Raw genomic sequence first — 18,752 nt, 5'->3', positions numbered from 1 at the left:
GTGTTCTCAGCAAGCATTTTCTGGGAGCCCGTGCACAGCCCTAGAGGACCAGACAGAGCAGGAGAAGAGCTGCCACCTGGTCCAGACCTCACATGCATGGCGCCACCGTGTGACAGGGCAGAGCATTCTGAGCCTCGGGTTTTTCTTCTGCAAAATGGGCAGGCTGCACTTGATGTCTCCTCCATGTCCTGTGAGCTCTCTGAAGGTGGGAATATGTCTCATTTACTTTGCACCCCCATGCCTCACTCAATACCTGGCATGTATTAGACACACAGTAATTCTAGTCAAAGCAGTGCACAGATCAGCTACTCTGATTCTGTATTAGTTTGAGGAGTAAGACTAGGGGTACTCCCCACCCTATCATCGTTACACCTAACCCGTCGGTGGTTTCTAACTCCATCTGAGGTCAGCTCTGCGTCTTATGCATGTTCCTGCGCAAGCCCCAGAATCAGAGCCATTAGCTGACTGGCTGCTGGTCACAGATGTGTGAGTAAACCCAGCCAAGGCCAGCGGAAGAACCGCCCAGCTGATCTTAGTCCAAGTGACAGACTACAGAACAGTGAACTAGGCTGGTGGCTTTAAATCAAGTTCTGGGGTGGTTTGTTGTACAGCAATACACTCCTGACATACTCTGCAAGCCACCATCCACACTTTAGTGGAGTGACCTCTCTAAAATACAGGTCTGAACATGACACTCCCCTGTTCAGTCTCCCTGACTCTCGGGGCCCATAGGGAATGTTGACCTTGGCATACTGTACTTCCCCATGTATAAGACGCTCTCATGTATAAGACGCACCTTAATTTTGGGGCCCAAAATTTGAAAAAAAATGTATTACATAAAGTTATTGAACTCAAGTTTTATTCATCATAAAATTCATACAACTCCTCATCACTCTCAAAACTCCCAACCATTAGCTTGTCCTCATCTGTGTCTGATGACGAGTCACTGTCTTCATAGATTGCCTCGTCCTCAGTTCCATCTACGGCATTTGAAATCTACAACCACTGTATAAGACGCACCCAGTTGTTAGACCCCAAATCTTTTGAAAAAAGGTGCATCTTATACATGGTGGAATACGGTAATTCTTCCAGCCCTTGATTTCACTGGCTGAGAACTTGGGTGAGGCAAAGGCCGCAGGGGAGTCAACACCCTCATTGTCCTATTTAACTTCAAGACCCAGCTTGGGGCCACCTCCTCTGTTACCCGCTTCCTTCTTGAATTCCTCCCAGGTGGACTCTGTCACCCCATGATTACTCATCTGGTACTGAGAAGTAATCTCTTTCCTTATTGGCTGCCCCTGCTTGCAGGAAGATCAAGGGTGGGTATGCCAAAGATGCTTCCGGAATCTCTGGTGCAACATCCTGCCAAGAGACCCTGCAGCTCTTCTGGGACACCTCCAGTGACAGGAACCCACTGTTCTCCAAGTTCTGTTATGGGACAACTATCATGGGACAGCCCTGCACATCAGAAAGCGCTTCCTCAAATTAAGCCAGAATGTGTCTCTCAGGGATGTTCTCTCTGTAGTCTTACTGGGGTCACACTAACTACCTTTGTTCTCCTGTCCTGCCCCCCGGCTTCTTCAGGTAAGCCCTCTCATGCCCTAACTGTGTCACTGAGGATGTGCTATTGAGTCCCTTCACCAGTCTGACCCCTTTCTTCTGAGTCAGCTAAGAGGTGGACACAATACTCCTCATGTACCCTGTCCAGGGCTAAGCTAAATGGGATATCACCTCCTTCGTTTTAGATGCTATACTCCTATTAATGCAGCCCAAGGGCCAGCAGTTATTTTGGCACCCACAGCACACTGGGCTCCCTGTGAACTGAAACCCTGAAGTGTCTTCTCCTCATACTTGCTGAGCCCTGACCAACCTTTCTGATACTCATCTGTTCCCTGAAGCACTTGGAAAGTAGTCCTGGCTTCCTGCTCACTGCCTTAAATCCAACCCCAGCCACAGGGAGTCTCTGCCACCATCAAGGCAATTCAAATGGTGGGATCTCTGGCACTTAGGCCTTTCCTCTGACTTCACGGCCTAGCAAGCATCCCAGGGTTTGGACATAGCCCTGCCCAGGAGTCCAGCTGACTGGGTGACCTTGGGCAAGTCTCTGCCCATCTCTGGGCCCCACCTTCCTTACCTGTAGAATGGAGGAGTTGAGCTTGATGATATTTTCTTTTTTAAACTTTATTGGATTCACAGAGAGATCCCTTGTACCCTTAACTCGGTTTCCCCCAATGGTAACATCTTGCTTGAGTAGAGATGAGTATCACAACCAGGAAACTGACATTGATATACTGTTTCAGATTTTATTCAGATTGCACCAGTTTGACACACACTCATTTTGATGATATTTCAAGCCTCTTGTAGCTCATAGGAGAAGACTTCCCATCTGCTCCTCACCAGGCCAGTGACTCATCTCCAGTGAGCAGGAAAATGCCTGTGTCCATTGCAACACATGGGAGTCTCCCCAGGCTGGGACTTGGGGGGCTCAGTGCTACTCAATGGTGATGGATGGGGTGATGGATGTGGAGGGGAAGGAGGCAGACAGCGTGGGCTCACACGACGGGCTTAAAGCTGGAAGAGTGGGCTGGAGAAACTCCGTGTCTCTGCTTGGCCCATCTCAGAGAGAAAGGGGGAGCCCACGCGGGTGCTGGAGAGCCATCTGCTAACTCCGTCCTCCATGCCAGGTGTCGGCCCTACAAGGTGGGTGGGGCCTGGGCCTGGACCTAGGTGTGGAATACTCCAGGTGAGCACATCTGTCAGATCCGCGGGAACTCAGAATCGTCATTTCTCCCACAGCCCTGATCCTTTTAACCAAGGCAGGAATTCTTCCCTCTGCCAATGAATAATTGGCCTTCCCAGTAGCAGGGCAGCAGAATCCTTCCTGTGGAGGTTTGCCAGTTTCTCCCCCACCGTGGGGCTGCCCACGGAGCATTGGGAAACGTTACCGCATTCCCTAGGTCAGAGGTCTGGCTTATCCGAGACTGACCTGACAGTCTGCTGTGGAGCTACAGGCCTGTGAGCAGGGTTCTGATTTCCCAGCCAACACCCTCTTCCTGAATGTGGGATTGTTGTTTGCAGTCCCTAGGAAGGATTTTTATAAGCCACCAGTTTAACACAGGGGCTGAGAATGAAAGAAAAGTGCACAGTTGGGTCAGTTCACACAGAGGGAGCCTGGGCATTACCGTCCTTTTCCAATTCCCTGCTCGCCCTGCCTGCCCTTGGCACTTTGCTACGGGGCCATTGGCCTCTGGATTTCTTCCCCGGGGGCTCAGAACCTGCATTGGTGTTGGACGCAAGTCAGCCAGGTGGCCAGGCTCTGCCCCTGGGGAGGGCGCTGTGCCAAATGGCGGAGGGAGCCTCAGCTGTTGGCAAGAGCACTGCTGCTCAGCACCAAAGAATCGGTGCCCTGTGGGAGCCCCCGGAGGTCAACTCCAAGTCTCGTTCCTCTGCCTTGGTCCCTGCTGTGTCCTCAGTGCCGATGACAGAGTTTGGCACGAAGTACGTGCTCCGTAAATATCAGCTGAATGAACGAGTGGAGATCAGTGTTGTTTCAGTGCTTTCAAATGGCCAAAGGAAGCCTGGAGTCTGGATTCTTACATGGGATTTACATGTTGGGAACTAACTCAAAAATGTTTGTTTAATCACCATGTGGTCCAAGTTAAACAGGTGCACAGGCTGGACCCTGCGTGGTGACCTAAATCCAGGCTGCCTGAACTACTCTCTGCTCGCCAGGAAACCTATGGGGCTGGAGCACTGCCCATAGGGCTGTCACCAATGGCCTGTGAGGGCCTGTGGCCTAGCTCCTGTCAGTCTCTCAGACCCCATCAACAGGCTGCAGGAACCCTGGCCTCCTTTGCATCTCTCGAACGAATCTGCGTCTTTGCTTCTGTCCCATGGGGACCAGCCCGTCCCATGCAGCAGTAGAGGCTGCTCGTCCGCCGCCCCCACTCCTTCCATGGAGAGTGACCTTGACCTAGCCCACCTGCTGTCTCCTCCCCGCGTCCTTCTAGGACCCTGCCTGCCTACAGAGCCCCAGTGGACAGCCCATTCTCCACCTTTCCGCTCCTTCACTGTTTTGTCTCCAGTGACCTTCTCCTTCCCCTTATTCCAACCACTGAATGTCATGGCCACACTTGGTCCTTGTCATCTCCTGGGATGGCCCCACCTCTGGAAGGTTCCGTGCACACATACTTACTCTGTGGCTACAGCCTCCTATTTTTTCTCACTCTATCACCTAGTGCTCCCATGACACCTGCTTTTTAAAACCATATCAATGTCACTCTCCTTCCGTCACCTCTTGTGTTCATTTCTGTCCTGAATTCAGCTATTCCCTATCATCTGATCAGTACCCACAAATGCTCTTGAACTATGGCCATTCATTGGACAAAACCGCAGCCCTGGAGCAATCCTACACTCAGCCTTTCGGGGGCTCTCTGGGCACAGCTAGAGCAGCTGAGCTACTCACACACCAAACTCATGCCGTCTAGCTCCAGCTGGAGCCTCAAAGCCCCCTGGTCCACATCTGCTTCCCTCTCTGCCCTTAACCATCATAGATCCTCCCAACATCTCCATTCTGCTCAAACCTCAAATCGCTCCATGACTGCCTCGTACTTCACCTCTCCATCTTTCTCCCTTCCTGCCTGTGAACCACCTACCTCTGGGTCTGGTTTGCCAGGACACTCCTTTTCAGCTTACATGGCGCCTCCTCCAGGAAGCCCTCTCTAATACCCCCTCCCTGGCACCTGGGCTGGATGTCCCTTCTCTGTGCTCTCAGAGTATCTCTTCTCACATTGACGGTGACACTCTCCTAATTATTGTCCCTGTGGCCATGAGCTCTTGAAGGCAGACTTTCAGGTTCGCCACTGGGTCCCTGTAGCAAGGAGAGCACTGATGCATTAAGAGTTCAATAAATATTCTTTCATGCGTAGCCCAAGTTTTTCTGGCCATGTGTCTTGGGCATGCCTTCCCCTCGCTCTCCACATATTCAGAAAATACGCTTGGTAAAGCTCAGTTCACACTTTACTCTCATCACAGCATTAATTCTGCCAGCACTAGAAGAAACCCGCCCCCATTCCCTCTGAATGCTCAACGTGTGGGATCTGTGGTGTGTTCATGTGATGTCTCACTGTCCTTTTTATTATACTATAACTATTTAGAGCTACATAAGTTTCTTGTGGATAGGCTCTCTAGCTATGTCATCTCGGTGTTCCTAGCTGTTAGCCTAGACAATTTTGGATGGGCAAGCGGAAATGCAATAAGAGATCCTTACTGGAAATTTGTATTAGTTTCCTGTTGCTGCTGGAACAAATTACCACAGACTTGGTGACTTAAAATAACACAAATTTATTATCTTATGTTTCTTCAGGCCAGACATCCAAAAGCAGCCTCACTGGGTTGAAGTCGAGATATCCGCAGGTCGGTTCCTTCTGGGGGCTCCAGGGAGAGCCCATTCTGTGCCTTTTCCAGCTTTTAGAGGGTGCCAGCGATCCTTGGCTCATGGCCCCTTCCTGGCATCACCCCAGCCTCTTGCTGCTGTTGTCCTATTGCCTTCTGACTCTGACGCTTCTTTTTGGCTTTTATAAGGACCTTTGTGTGACATGGGGCCCACTCAGAGAATCCAGGACCATGTCCCCATTGCAAGATCCTTAGTTTAGTTGCATCTGCGAAGTCCCCATTACCACAGAAACTTTTACAGTTTCCAGGGACTAGATCCTGGTTACCTTGAGGGGCCATTGTCAGCCTACTACGATAGTATTGGCTATGTCAGAAATAACTGATCAGGAAGCCACGCTTCTTGGCTCATTGCTGTTTTAATTCTGCCAGAAAATTTGGAGGATTTCTTTCCTACGGGATGAGGACATTGGAGTAAGACTTCTAGGGGTGCATCGTTTATAAAGTTCCCACACCTTGGTCCTGAAAAGCTGGCCCACAAAGACATAGATGACGGGATTCAGGCAGCTGTTGATGAAGGCGAAGAAATTGGCCCACTGGAGGCCCAGGTCTATGACATTGTCCCAGAAGCAGCCTTGGATGGCCTCCACCTTGAACAGGAATTCCAGGAAGGCAAAGACGTGGTAGGGGGCCCAGCAGACCAGGAAGGCAGCCACGAGCGTGAGAAGCAGTGCTGTGGTCTTGCCATCCGTGGGGCCCCCACTCCTCATCCTCCTGACATCCGCCCGCCCTCGCAGGGAGGCCAGGATGTGGTAGTTAAAGAAGACGATGGCAGCCAGCGGGAGGAGGAAACCCAGCACGTTTAACTCCACGATCCTTACAAAGTGCCAGGCCTCGTGGGGTAACAGCAGCACACAGGCAGAGATGTTCAGGTCCGGGACGGCTTTGACAGAGCGGAGCAGGAATGTGGGGATGCTCAGCAGGCCCCCCAAGACCCAGATGAGCAGGCAGGTGGCCTGGGCCAGCCGCCGCCGCCGCCGCCGCCGCCGGCTGGCCATGGGGTGCACCAGCACGCTGTAGCGGTCCTGGCTGATGGCCACCACCAGGAAGATGCTGACGAATAGATTGGCCTTTATGACTCCATTGACCGTGCGGCACAGGACGGCTCCGAAAGGCCAGTTGAACTCATTCCAGATGTTCTCCGCCCAGAAGGGCAAGCCCAAGACGAACCCCAGGTCGGAAGCTGCCAGGTTGGCCAGGTAGATCTCAGCCACGGTCAGACGCTGCCGGGGCACGAGGAAGATGGACAGCACGAAAAGGTTTCCCAGCAGGCCACAGGAGCAGATGGTTATGATGAATGTCGGTAACACTCTGTGCAGCAGGTCCCAGGCTTCCCAAGGATTGGCACAGGACGTGGCATTTGGAGGCAGGAGCTGGCTCTGGTTGTAGGACTGGAACTCCAGGAGCGTCTGGGATGCCATCCACAGTGACCTGCAATGAACAGCACGTAGCATGACATGGGAGGCCGCCAGCTCCTGCCCGCCGGCCTAATCCAATTGCCCACGGTTTTGGAAAGTAAAGTTTTACAGGCACACTGCCGCACCCATCCATTTACGTATTTTCCATGGCTGCTTTTGTGTTACAACACTGGCGCTGAGTGGTTGCAACAGAGACCGTGTGGCCTGCAGAGCTGAAAATATTTACCATCTGTTTGTTCCCTTAGAGGAAAAGATCGCCAACCCCTGGTATAAAGGAAAGGACCAGGGCTTTGAAACCTGAGCCCAAATCCTGGCACAACCACTTGGTGTGGGCCACTTAGACCCACTGACTTTTTCTCGGTGAAAGTCAGAGCTAATTGGATACCTCTTGTGGGACCGTGGCAAGGACTGGTGATAGTATCTATGGGGTGCTTGGCATGGCTGCCTGGCATAGAGGAAGCACTCAGCGGAAGTTGGAGACTAGTCTTATTATCAACCATATTATTATTATTATGAATAGTTAAACAAACATTTAATGAGCACCTACTTTGTGCCCGCACTTTGCCAGGTGCTGGACATACAGGGAACAGGACAGAGCATCCCTCAGCCTGAAGGCGTTCACTCTAGAGGGTTGCAGACATGGAGATAGTGGTAATGACCTAAGATGGAATCAAGCAAGGGTTAGGAAGAGGCATGGTCAGCGTGGCAGCCGATCTGGGACCAGTGGGGTGGACGGGGTTGGGGCAGTGGTGGGAGGTTTTCAGAATGATAAGATTCTTGAGCTGGGCTTGAAAAATATGAGCAATAAAATAATAACTAACATTTATTAAATGATCTCCATGTCCCAGGCATCATCCTAAGAGTTTTGTATTTAAGTGTTTTCTCATTTAATCTTCCCAACAGCCCTGTGAAGTAGAATCATTGTCATCTCCATCTGACCAATCAGAAAATGGAGCACAGGGGCTGGCCGAGTGGCTCAGTTGGTTAAGAGCTGGCTTGGGAGCATGAGCTCTGAGCAGCAGGGTCACCGGTTAGGTTCCCAAATGGGCCAGTAATGCTGCACCCTCTATAGCTAAGATGGCGACGGTGTAGGCTGCAGTGGGCTGTCGTGAGCTATTGTGTGTGGCTGGCAGCCAGTGTAGTGGCTGGCAGCTGGCTGCTGGTGAAAACTGCTGTGAGCCACCATGAGCAGCCATTCAACGGCCAGCGACCGACTGCCTCACCAGGAAGAGTGCAATGATCACAATACCAACATGGGCCAGTGAAGTGGCATCCTCCACAACTCGACTGAAGAACAAAAGGACAGTGACTTGTCTGTTCCCCTTCCTCTGATTCCCCAATCCTGTTCCCCTCCCCCAATTCCCCAATAAAATCTTTAAAAAAAATAAGAAAATGGAGCACAGAGAGACTGAGTCACTTGTCCATGGTCACACAGCAGGTTGATTGCAGAGCTTGGGTTCAAACCCAGGCAGTCCTATTCCAGTGCTTCTGTCTATTGTCTGCTGCCCATTTTGTCCCCACTTGGTAGATGAGTTCAGGCCCAGAAGTTAATGACTTATCCAAGGAGACGTAGCTGGTGGGTGACAGCACCAGGCTATGGACCTCAGTCTGCCATGACCCCGAAGGCCACACTCACAGCCACACAGCTGGCCTTCCTCCCATGTGCCCACGCTGTGGGAGAGGGATATAATGGGAAGGAAACAGACCAACTCCCAGCCCTCTGGAATCCATGGAGAGACGGGATACATGTCCTGTACTCATGGAATTGTGGGTACCAGCTGGCAAAGCTGGCCTCAACCCACTCAGGGGACCCACATAGTCCCATACACTCAGTGAGACGACTTCTTGCACTGTGGGATTTCTGGGGTTCCGCACCTGAAAATCCTTCTTCCACCTGAAGGAGTTAATATACACAAAGTGCTTAAAATAGCTCCTGGCTCTTCATAAGCACTTGCTAAATGTTCACTATTATGACCATTATTACTTAGTGATGCTTGAGATTCCTTCGACTGGGCAAAGCCTCATTGCATCAACACAAGATCCTGTGTAAGAGAGAACTCATTTCTTACAGAGACTATTTGGCTGTGCGACCTTGGGCAAGTCGCTTTATGTCTCTGAACCTGACTTTCCTCATCTGAGGAGGACCTGATGACCTTCTAGCTGTGACGTTCTGTCTGTAACTCACATACTGTCCCATTCACAGTATAATCCACCAGTTCCTCCATGCATTTATACACTAAAACATTTACTGAGCACCTACTCTGTGCTCATTATTTGGGACACAAGAGTGAGTGAAATAGACAAAGATTCCTGTGCTCAGGGTGCTTCTGTCCTCAGGGGAGGCGAGAGTCAATAACAATAAATCTACTGAACACATGTGTTAGCAGGGGGGATGGTGAGACGTGGTCAGGCTCTGGATATATTTTGAAGATAGTACCACCATGATTTTCAATCGGACATTAGGTTTGTTTTTTTTTAAACTTTTATTCCCTATGTTTTAGTTTACATTTCCATGACTATTTTGTAACTACCAATTTATACTTCTTAATCCCTTTCCCTTTTTCACCCATTCCCAACCCCGTTCCCATCTGGCAACCATCAAAATGTTCTCTGTATCTCTGAGTTTGTTTCTGTTTTGTTTGTTTATTTTGTTCTTTAGATTCCACATATAAGTGAAATCACATTGCACCTGTCTTTTGCTGTCCAACATACTCCACTCAGCACAACACCCTCCAGGTCCATCCATGCCGCTGCAGATGGCAAGAACCCATTCCCTTCCCCGGCCAAGCAATATTCCATTGTATATATGTACCACCTCCTCTTTATCCATTCTTCCATTGGCGAACACCCAGGCTGCCTCCACATCTTGGCCATTGTAAACAATGCTGCAATGAACGTGTGGATGCACATGTCCCCTCAAAGTAGCATTTTAGGTTTCTTTGGATAATTACTCAAAAGTGGAATTACTGGGTCCTTCTTTGTCTCTTGTTATAGCCTTTGTTTTAAAGTCTATTTTGTCTGGTATAAGTATTGCTACCACAGCTTTTTTTTTTCCAATTTTTGTGAAATACCTTTTTCCCATCCCTTTACTTTTAGTCTGTGTATATCTTTTGACTGAAGTGAGTCTCTTATGGACAGCAAGGGTCTTGTTTTCTTATATATTCAGCCACCATTGGAGCATCTAATCCATTTACATTTAAAGTAATTGTTGATAGATATGTAGTTATTGCCATTCTGTTATTCATATTTTTATTTATGTATTTATTTATTTATTTATTTACTTGGTCTTAAGGAAGTCCTTCTAAGATTCCTTGTAATACTGGATTGGTGGTGATGAATTCCTTTAGCTTTTTCTTATCTGGGAAGCTCTTTATCTGTCCTTCAATTCTAAATGATAACTTTCCTGAGTAGAGTAGTCTTGGTTGTAGGTCCTTGCTTTACATCACTTTGAGTGTTTCCTGCCAATCCCTTCTGGCCTGCAAAGTTCCTGTTGAGAAATCAGCTGACAGCCTTATGGCAGCTCCCTTGTAGGTAACTAACTTCTTTAAGAGTCTCTCTTTGTCTTGAAACTTTGGGATTTTAATTATGATGTGTCTTGGCGTGGGCCATTTTGGGTTCATCTTGTTTGGGACTCTCTGTGCTTCCTGGGCTTGTGTGTCTATTTCTTTGCCAGGTTAGGGAAGTTCTCCGTCATTATTTCTACACATAAGTTCTCAATCCTTTGCTCCCTCTCTTCTCCTTCTGGTACCCCTATGATGCGAATGTTGGTATGCTTGATATTGTCCCAGAGTCCTCTTAAACCCTCCTCATTTTTTTTTTCTTTTTGCTGTTCTGGTTGGGTGTTTTCTGCTACCTTATCTCCTACATTGCTAGTTCAATCCTCTGCTTCATCTAATCTGTCGATCCCATGTAATGTATTCTTCATTTCCATTATTGTATTCTTTATTTCCAACTGGTTCTTTTTTATGTTTTCTATCTCCATTTTCATGTTTCCTATCTCTTTGTTGAAGTTCTCCCTGAGATCACTGAGCAACCGTATAACCAGTGTTTGGAACTTTGTAGGTTGCTTGTCTCCATTTTGTTTAGTTCTTTTTCTGGAGCTTTGTTCTGTTCTTTTTTTTTTGAGACATATTTCTTTGTCTCCTTATTTTGACTACCTCCCTGTGTTTGTTTCTATGTACTAAGTAGGGCTGCTACATCTCCCGGTCTTAGTCGAGTGGCCTTATGTAATAGGTGTCCTGTGGGACCCAGTGATGCAGTCTCCCTGGTCACCAGAGCTAGGTGTTCCAGGTGTGTCCCTTGTGGGGATTGTGTGCACCCTCCTCTCGTAGTTGAGACTTGATTGCTGTTTGCATGTCAATGAAGGGATTGACCCTCAGGCTGATTGGTTGTGAGGACTGGCTATGACTACAGTGGAGGTGCTGTTATTCAGAGGTTGACCCTACAGGGCACGGTTCACTTATTGGGGCTCTGGTGCCTGCCTAGTCTTCCCTTTGGGTGTATCATCCTAGGAGGTGGTCGAGTGATGGTTCAGCCTGGTCTGAAGCTGACCACTTGGACCCACTGAAGGCCAAGTTCAGCCACAACCTGTGCCCTGCCTGGGGCCACCTGGAATAAGCCACAAAGAAATCTAGAGATAGCCACTCCCTGCATGTGCTTAGAAGTGCCTTGAGGGGCCAAGCCACAAACCAAGGCCGGCTGTCTCTAGTGCCGGGCTTAGCGCTGCTCAGCCAGGGGTATGGGACGTGCTGAAGCCAGATGCTGCTTGTTTGGGTTTTGTGAGCCTTTGAGAGATTTTAGGAAAGTCCATAGTATAAGCCAAGGCAGGCCGTTTATACAGAAAAGCCACTGGAAGTGGCTTGGGAGTGCCCAAAAGTTGGGTGGGGTGTGGTCCCAGAATCACCAGGGCGTGGTGAATTAACGGCGTTAGCCAGTTGCTGGAAACTCAGCTATAGCGGCCACCTGTGTCTGCATGCACAGAGGGGAGGGCGCAACAAAGAAGCAATGGCTTCCACCAGCTCCTTCGTCCGGGAGAAAGCTGCCCCTCCAGCACTTATCCTGAACCCGGACAACTCAGTTCTTCCCTGTATGTCCCTGGTGCCTTTCGAGCTGCTGCCCCAGCGCTGGAGCTCAGAGCGAGTGAGTCCGTCAGCAAGTAAGTCCTTGCGCGGTCTCTTTAATAGGAGCATCTGTGAGTGTAGCCACCCTCCATCCCACTCAGCCACAATCTCTGCTGGTTTTCATAGCCAGAAGTTATGGGGACTTCTCTCCTTGGCACTGAAAACCTGGGCTGGGGAAGGGCTGGGATTCTTCGTTCCTCAGTGGGGAACCTCCGTAGCCAAGATATCCGTCCTGATTTTTGATGGTCACAGGCATCTCTACCCCTCCTACACGTCTCAAGGTGGCTCATTTTGTATTTCTGTAGTTGTAGGGCTTCAGGTCAGCTAGAACTCGGGCAATTATCAATAATGGTTGTTCTGAGGTTTAGTTGTAATTGATGTGGTCTGATCAGACGTAGGTTTTAAGGAAGGTGGAGTTGGATGATGCCAAGATTTTTGGCCTGAGCACTTGGAAATATGACGTTGCCATCAACTCAAATGGAGACAACAGCGTGAAGATGGAGCAGGGTTTTTTGGGTGAAGATCAGGAGTTCACTTTTGGACATGTTAAGGTTGAGATGTCTGCTGGACATCAAGTGGGGATGTCCAATGGATGATTGGATGTACAAGGCTGGTGTCCAGAGACCAGGTCTGAGATAACGGTACATAACCAGGAGTTGTAATCACATAGATGGTATTTAAAGGCACAAGGCGGGGTGAAAGCACCAAAGGAGAGTGCAGGCAGAGAAGAGGATAAGCGGCTGGGCTGCTAGTGGACGGGTCAATGGGAACCGTGGCACATTATAGGCTAGGTGGCTGCAAAGTGTCTGTGGCATGTAGTGTCTGACCCAGGGCACACAGAGCAGTTGGGATCATCTGACTTCGTCATTTTGCAGGGCATGAATTCACAACTATTTATTTTGTTATTTGGCAATACTTTTAAATTTTGCAGTAAGCTTCTTCCTGTAGCAATGAGCTAAAATAATAATAATAATAATAATAATAATAATAATAATGTTCAGTGAAAATTTATGTCCTGAACTCCTGATTTTTAAAGAAGTTGATGATGAACGTGTAACTTGCATAAAATGTTTGTTGATGTTTGCATCACTATGGGGGTTATAGCGATTTCACTGGCCACGAGAAAACCTAAGACACAAAGCTGCTCCTTAAGAAGCTAATCACTTTAACAGGTTGTGCCCCTAAGGCATTGATTTCACCCATATAGTGGCAGAAGATGCTGTTATAGATTGCTCTGCGAAGCATGACTTCTCACTTAGATCAAGTGACTAGTCTTTAATTCAGCTCATTTTTAGTTGCAACTCATCTTGTGTATATACGACAATGCAAGTGCTGGCGGAGAATGTGTTAGCTCCATCAGAACTGCACGGACAGGGACAGGTGACAGTTTGACATTAGGATGCTCAGATTCTTCCAACAGGAAAACCAGTCACTTCCAGTCAGGAGTCAGTTCTTTCATTCAGCCCATGCAATCAAAGCAAAGCCTTTGGAAGTCCATTCTGGTGAAGCGACCAGCAGACTTTTCGTGAGGGCTGTTCTAAATTCAGTTTAAATTGTTCACGTTGGAAATAAAGGTGCTGTATTTTGTGATGATAACACACATTTTTGGTGGGCAGGGTGTCATAGTAACAATGATGTTCTTACTAAGATAAGAGACTGATTAACAGAAGTATACTTCAAACAGGTCGCGGTGCACACAATTTGTAACTGTATATAAATAAGTTTCAATATTCTCCCAATTGAAATGGAGATTGTAGTGAACAAGATTTACAAAACTTCCAAACATAGTTACTGAACTACAACTTTTTGTGAAGAAGTTGATGAAGAATTTGAAAAATAAAACACAACTTTAGCATGTATTTTCATTCTCAGCTGTCTAGCATCAGTCAATTTTAGAAGACATTGAGTCTAAGTGCCCTAAAATGTTATTAAACTGTTTGTTAAAGCAGACCTCTAAATTGTTGAATTTTGTTCCAAATCAATTGGAAATCTTCAATCAAGGTATTCAATAAGTGGAACACCAAATTTTAGCTTTCAAACCTTTTAGCAGATTATAATTATTGGAAACAAAGCTTTTATGTAGAAAATAATTAAAATTTTTTGCTAAAAGAGCAAGGAAGGAAATGATCAAATTAAATGATGAGAGCTCAAATGGCACACAAGATTTAATTTTAAAATATTCTAATGAAATTCTCTAATTAGATTTGGAATCTCTCAATTTGTAGGAAGAAGTTTTTCAATTGGATAAATTCGTGTTCTATACAGAAAAGAGATCGAATTGAGAAAGTCTATGATTTGCAGCATATAAATTTGACAAAGCATTCAAAAATGATAAATAACTACAACGTACTTGAAGAGTATAATCTGGTAAGAATATTTGTTGAAGAAAAAAACTCTGACATGAGGCATAAAGGCAACTGGTGAAAATACTTGGGTTGAAATATTTACATAATTCCATATGCAAAGAACTGGGCTTTAAAATAGCCTCTGCTAGTCAGGATTTGCTCAGAGCTTAACCAGGTATCTCAGCATCTACAGAGGGAACAATTTCTTAATTAAATATATTTTGGTCCAAGAGAAAAGTCAATTGAAGGTGTTATTTTAAATTTATTAACCATAAAATCTGAAGGCAAAGATTTCAGCAATTACATAGAACAATTAGAAATAATGAGACCCCATTGAAAGAGAAATACATTCTTTAGGAAAATGTCAGTGACATATCAGTCAGGTACAAGCCTAAGAGATTAATTGTATAGCACATGGATATGTACTAAGAATAATTATTTTGCTTATGTTATTTTTCAATGTTCAGTTGATTAACATAAAGAAAAGGTTTTATTTTGCTTTAATGTATAATATGTGGGTGTACCCATATATTTAAAGAGAAAATGTTTTTTGAAAATAAAGTTTTCACAAGAAGTACTTTATAACTTTGGCAAAAAAATGTAAAAGGAGCCACTTTATTTTTTAATTTTTTTCTTAGCTGAGCCATCCTGCCACCTGTTGGCAGCTCAGCGGCAGCTCAGCTCGGGTCAGGCATCGAACCGCTGTTGCTCAGAGCTCAACACTCTTGAGCGAGCTCTTAACCAACTGAGCCACTCAGCCGGCCCAAAAAGAGCCACTTTAAAACTGGGCCAGAGCAGCCATCGCATAGAACTGCCTTGCATGTCTTATGCCTCAAACCTTTGGAATGTTAAAACAGGGCAACATGCCCTTTGAACTGGGCCTAATGCAAGCTTATGCCCCGAAGAGCTGTCTGTAAAGATAACACGGAAGTAGATATTATGACTACCAGACTGATGGCCACCGGACTGCAAATGAAAAACATTTTGTAGAATAAACACCATTATGTTATGTTATCTGCACCACAGAAATGCCTTCCTTGAACTGATGTCATTGTTCCCCTTCCCTTTCTCATAATCACCCATTTTCTTTGTCTCCTAATCAGAACGTCATTTAGGCTTTTAGTTGAATCATAGCCTCCTGAACAGCTATTCTTTGGTCTCACATAAATGCTTGTTGCCTTTCACTCTGAGAGACCTTTCTTTTTCATTTTTGGGTTAACAACTCCATCAGTATAATATAACCAACGTGTTTTAAGTTGCCCAGTTTGTGGTCATTTGTTATGGCAGCCACAGGAAACCAACGCGTCCAGCACAGCTGATTTCTCAGACGCCTGGTGGACACCCCAGCAGCCCCTGTGCATGTGTGGGAGCTGCTTCCTGAGACTACCACTGGGCCCCATGGCGTTCCTTCCTGTGCCCTGCTGTGCACGTGCTGAGGAAGTTCTATGGACCAGGGAGAATTCGCATGATGTCTCCGTCTCAGCCCCAATCTTCCCCTACCCTGAGGCTGCAGAGTGAGACCCTGGTGCCCAGATCTGACCCTTCAGAAGTGGCCACACCTGTGGTCTGCTGAGGGTCCGCGACTGTGCTGGGCTTTAGGTAACTTGATCCTGACAATGTGCCTGGGAGGAAGGGTGCCCATTGTACAGATGAGCAAACTGAGGTGAGAAAGAGTGAAATGACTTGCCCAAATTCATGTGGCAATATGAGCTGGTCCATCTGTGCCCAGCTCAGAGTCCAGGCCTCTTTCACACAGCACACTGTGTCTATAAAGAGAATGGGCCTGGAGTCAGGGAACCTGGGCTTGGGTCCCGGAGTCACCAAACTGTGTGAGTGTGGGCAGGTCAAGTCACTTCTCTGAGCCTCAGTTTCCTCATCTGTAAAGTAGGAATATTGGTGTTTATTGCAAAGAGTCATTGTGAGGCTTGAACGAGATCATGCCTGTAAAATCGCTCGTAGGTTGCAGGGCATCAAATCCCAGACTTTAATGATGACAAGCAGCATTCCACCCTCCATAGTAACAATAACTGTGGTAGTCGTAATGATGATCAAGTGTCCAGGTCCCTCTGAGTGGAAGCAACCTCTGCTCCACGCGGACTACGCTGCTGTTATAACACAAGGTTGGAAGGTACCACGAGTCCCCCTTTCTGCTCTTCCTGAACTACGGAGCAGTTCAGGGAGGACCTGGGACCCGGCGCGCTAGGAAACGAAGGCACTGAATTCCAGAAGGCTGGGTTCCAAGAGGGCCTGGTGCTGGGCAGGGGGGTTCCCATTTGTCTCCAGTCTTGGAGCTTTAATCACCAGGAGTCTAAGAGGAACTGGAAGCGGGGGAGGGGATTCATTACGGAGGCTGAGAGAGCCCCCCAGTGTGGCCTCCTTTGTCTGCCCCTTTCCTTCTGCAAGTATCCTTGAACACTCAGGGGTGGGGATCTGTGTCCCCTGTGAAGCATGGGTGCCTGGGCAGGCAAGGATGGCCCTTGGGGGGCAGTGGGGGAAGCCTGGCTTCTGTGTCCTCCTAAGAGACCACAAGGTCAGCGAGAGGCACCACCAGACCAAAGGATGGCCCATGGGTCTGTGGTGTGAGGCTGAAGGATCAGCAGAATAATGGCCCCCAAAGATGTCTCCGTCCTAGTCCCTGGGACCTGTAAATATGTCAGCTTACATGGCAAAGGGACTTTGCAGATGTGATTAGGTTAAGGACCTTGAGATGGGGAGATGATCCTGGATTATGGAGGTGAGCTTCCATAATGTAATTAGAAGTGAAGGTGATTTCATTTGTAAGTGAAAGAGGGAGGTGGGAGGGTCAGAGTCAGAGAGACGTTAGAAGACGCTGCACCAGTGGCTTTGACGATGGAGGAAGGGGCCACAAGCAAGGAATACAGGAGCCTCTAGACGCTCAGAAAAGCAAGGAACGGAGCCTCCCCTGAAGCCTCCAGAGGGAACACAGCCCTGCCGACACCTTGACTTCCGCCCGGTGCAACAGATTTTAGACTTCTGACCCCCAGAACTGTAAGATAATAAGTCTGTGTTGTTTTAAGCCACTATGTTTGTGCTAATTTGTTACAGCAGCAACAGGAAACCAGAACAGGGACACGGCTTCATCATGCCCAGAAAATCAGGGACTGCCAGCTATGCCCCTGGCAGAGACCTCTGACTTCTGCTGGAATCTGATCGGTTCAGCAAACACTGCCCCCGCCATCCCACAGGACCCGCTGAGTCCGTGACCACGGCAGCCACAGCCTGTGTCTGCTCAAGCTGGGCTTTTGTGTGAAGTGTTGTCCTTACCAGCTGATCCTGTGTTTATATCAAGCTGGCCAGAGAGGAGAACTCTTCCTTCACTGGTTCTTAGTTTTAGCTCTGATAGTTGCCTAGCACAAAGTAGGTGCTCAATAAACAGGAGTGATTTGCTCCTATTTGAAAAACTCAGAGGTGACATTGGGCAAGTCTACTAGAGATGACAATCCTGTAATTTCTATGGGATGTTTTCTGAGTTCTGCACATTTTTAACATTGGCATGTGGTACTTGGGAGACAGCCTGGCTTTCTTCCACAAATTAGCCTTCTTCAAATTAATTCCAACATCCACAGTGAGGCAATAACAAGGCATTTGAAATACAGACACTGGTATTAACGAATGTCTACCCAGTCACATAATAACACGTGTGGCTATTTTTAAGCCACAGATAAACCAATCAGTTACTGGCCTTGTGAAATCTTGTAAGTGATCCTGGGGAGACCAGTTTGATTTTTATACATCAGAATTTGTAGACTGTAACTGGTCAGAGTCCACATGGAGCTCTGATGGCTGTATTCAGCCTCTAAGTCTTTCATAATGACCGGGATAGAAACAGCTGCTGGAACCTCCACAAGCTGTTCCAAATACTCACTCCTCCTTTTCCGGAAAAGCAACTAAAACCCAAGGTAGGCACGAATACAAGTCTCTCGAATTGATTTAGAATTATGTTACAAAAAATACACTTAACAGGACGTAGAAACTTCTGCCAATATCTAGTTGTAAAAGGAAGATTTGTTTGTTTGTTTTAAAAGACACACGGATCTCCCCTTACATGTTACTCTCATAAGAGGGAAAAACAGATGGTCGTTTACTTACTGAGGAAGAAAATGAACGCGCTCACAACTTCAGCCAGGCTTTCTGATGGCAAGAGCTGCCCTCGGAGGTGTTTTCTGTTCTGGAAAATGCTGTGGGAATCTGGGGGCTTTCACTTTACATAACCTCTGCTCCATTGACATCATCGGAGGAACTGCAGAAAAAGTGAGTCTTTCAGAGGGAGGAAGCAAGCTGTGGTTTTGAAAGGAAAACGGCTTTGCACTTTGGACCTGGCAAGAGGTTATTTAGCCACCATTTCCCTCCTTGCCTTGGTGACATCTGGGGAGGTGCAGGGAATACAGCCAATAATA

General features: G+C 47.4%; 1 protein-coding gene across 1 annotated transcript in view; it reads right to left on the bottom strand.

Annotated features, from left to right (window-relative positions):
* Positions 1-5,369: 5,369 nt before the first annotated feature.
* BDKRB1 (bradykinin receptor B1) overlaps positions 5,370-18,752 on the bottom strand; it is a 30,087-nt gene continuing 16,704 nt past the window's right edge. The window contains exons 2-3 of the mRNA XM_019642438.1: positions 18,445-18,595; positions 5,370-6,882 (exon numbers count right to left, since the gene is read on the bottom strand). Of these exons, the coding sequence (XP_019497983.1) occupies positions 5,811-6,872 (1,062 nt within the window). The 5' untranslated portion in view covers positions 6,873-6,882; positions 18,445-18,595 and the 3' untranslated portion in view covers positions 5,370-5,810. The remainder of the gene's footprint in view (positions 6,883-18,444; positions 18,596-18,752) is intronic.

This window comes from Hipposideros armiger, unplaced genomic scaffold (assembly GCF_001890085.2).
Source record: "Hipposideros armiger isolate ML-2016 unplaced genomic scaffold, ASM189008v1 scaffold_69, whole genome shotgun sequence".
NCBI classification, from domain to species: Eukaryota; Metazoa; Chordata; class Mammalia; order Chiroptera; family Hipposideridae; genus Hipposideros; species Hipposideros armiger.
Note: the sequence above shows the minus strand (reverse complement) of the source record. Positions and strands in the feature narration are given on the sequence as shown.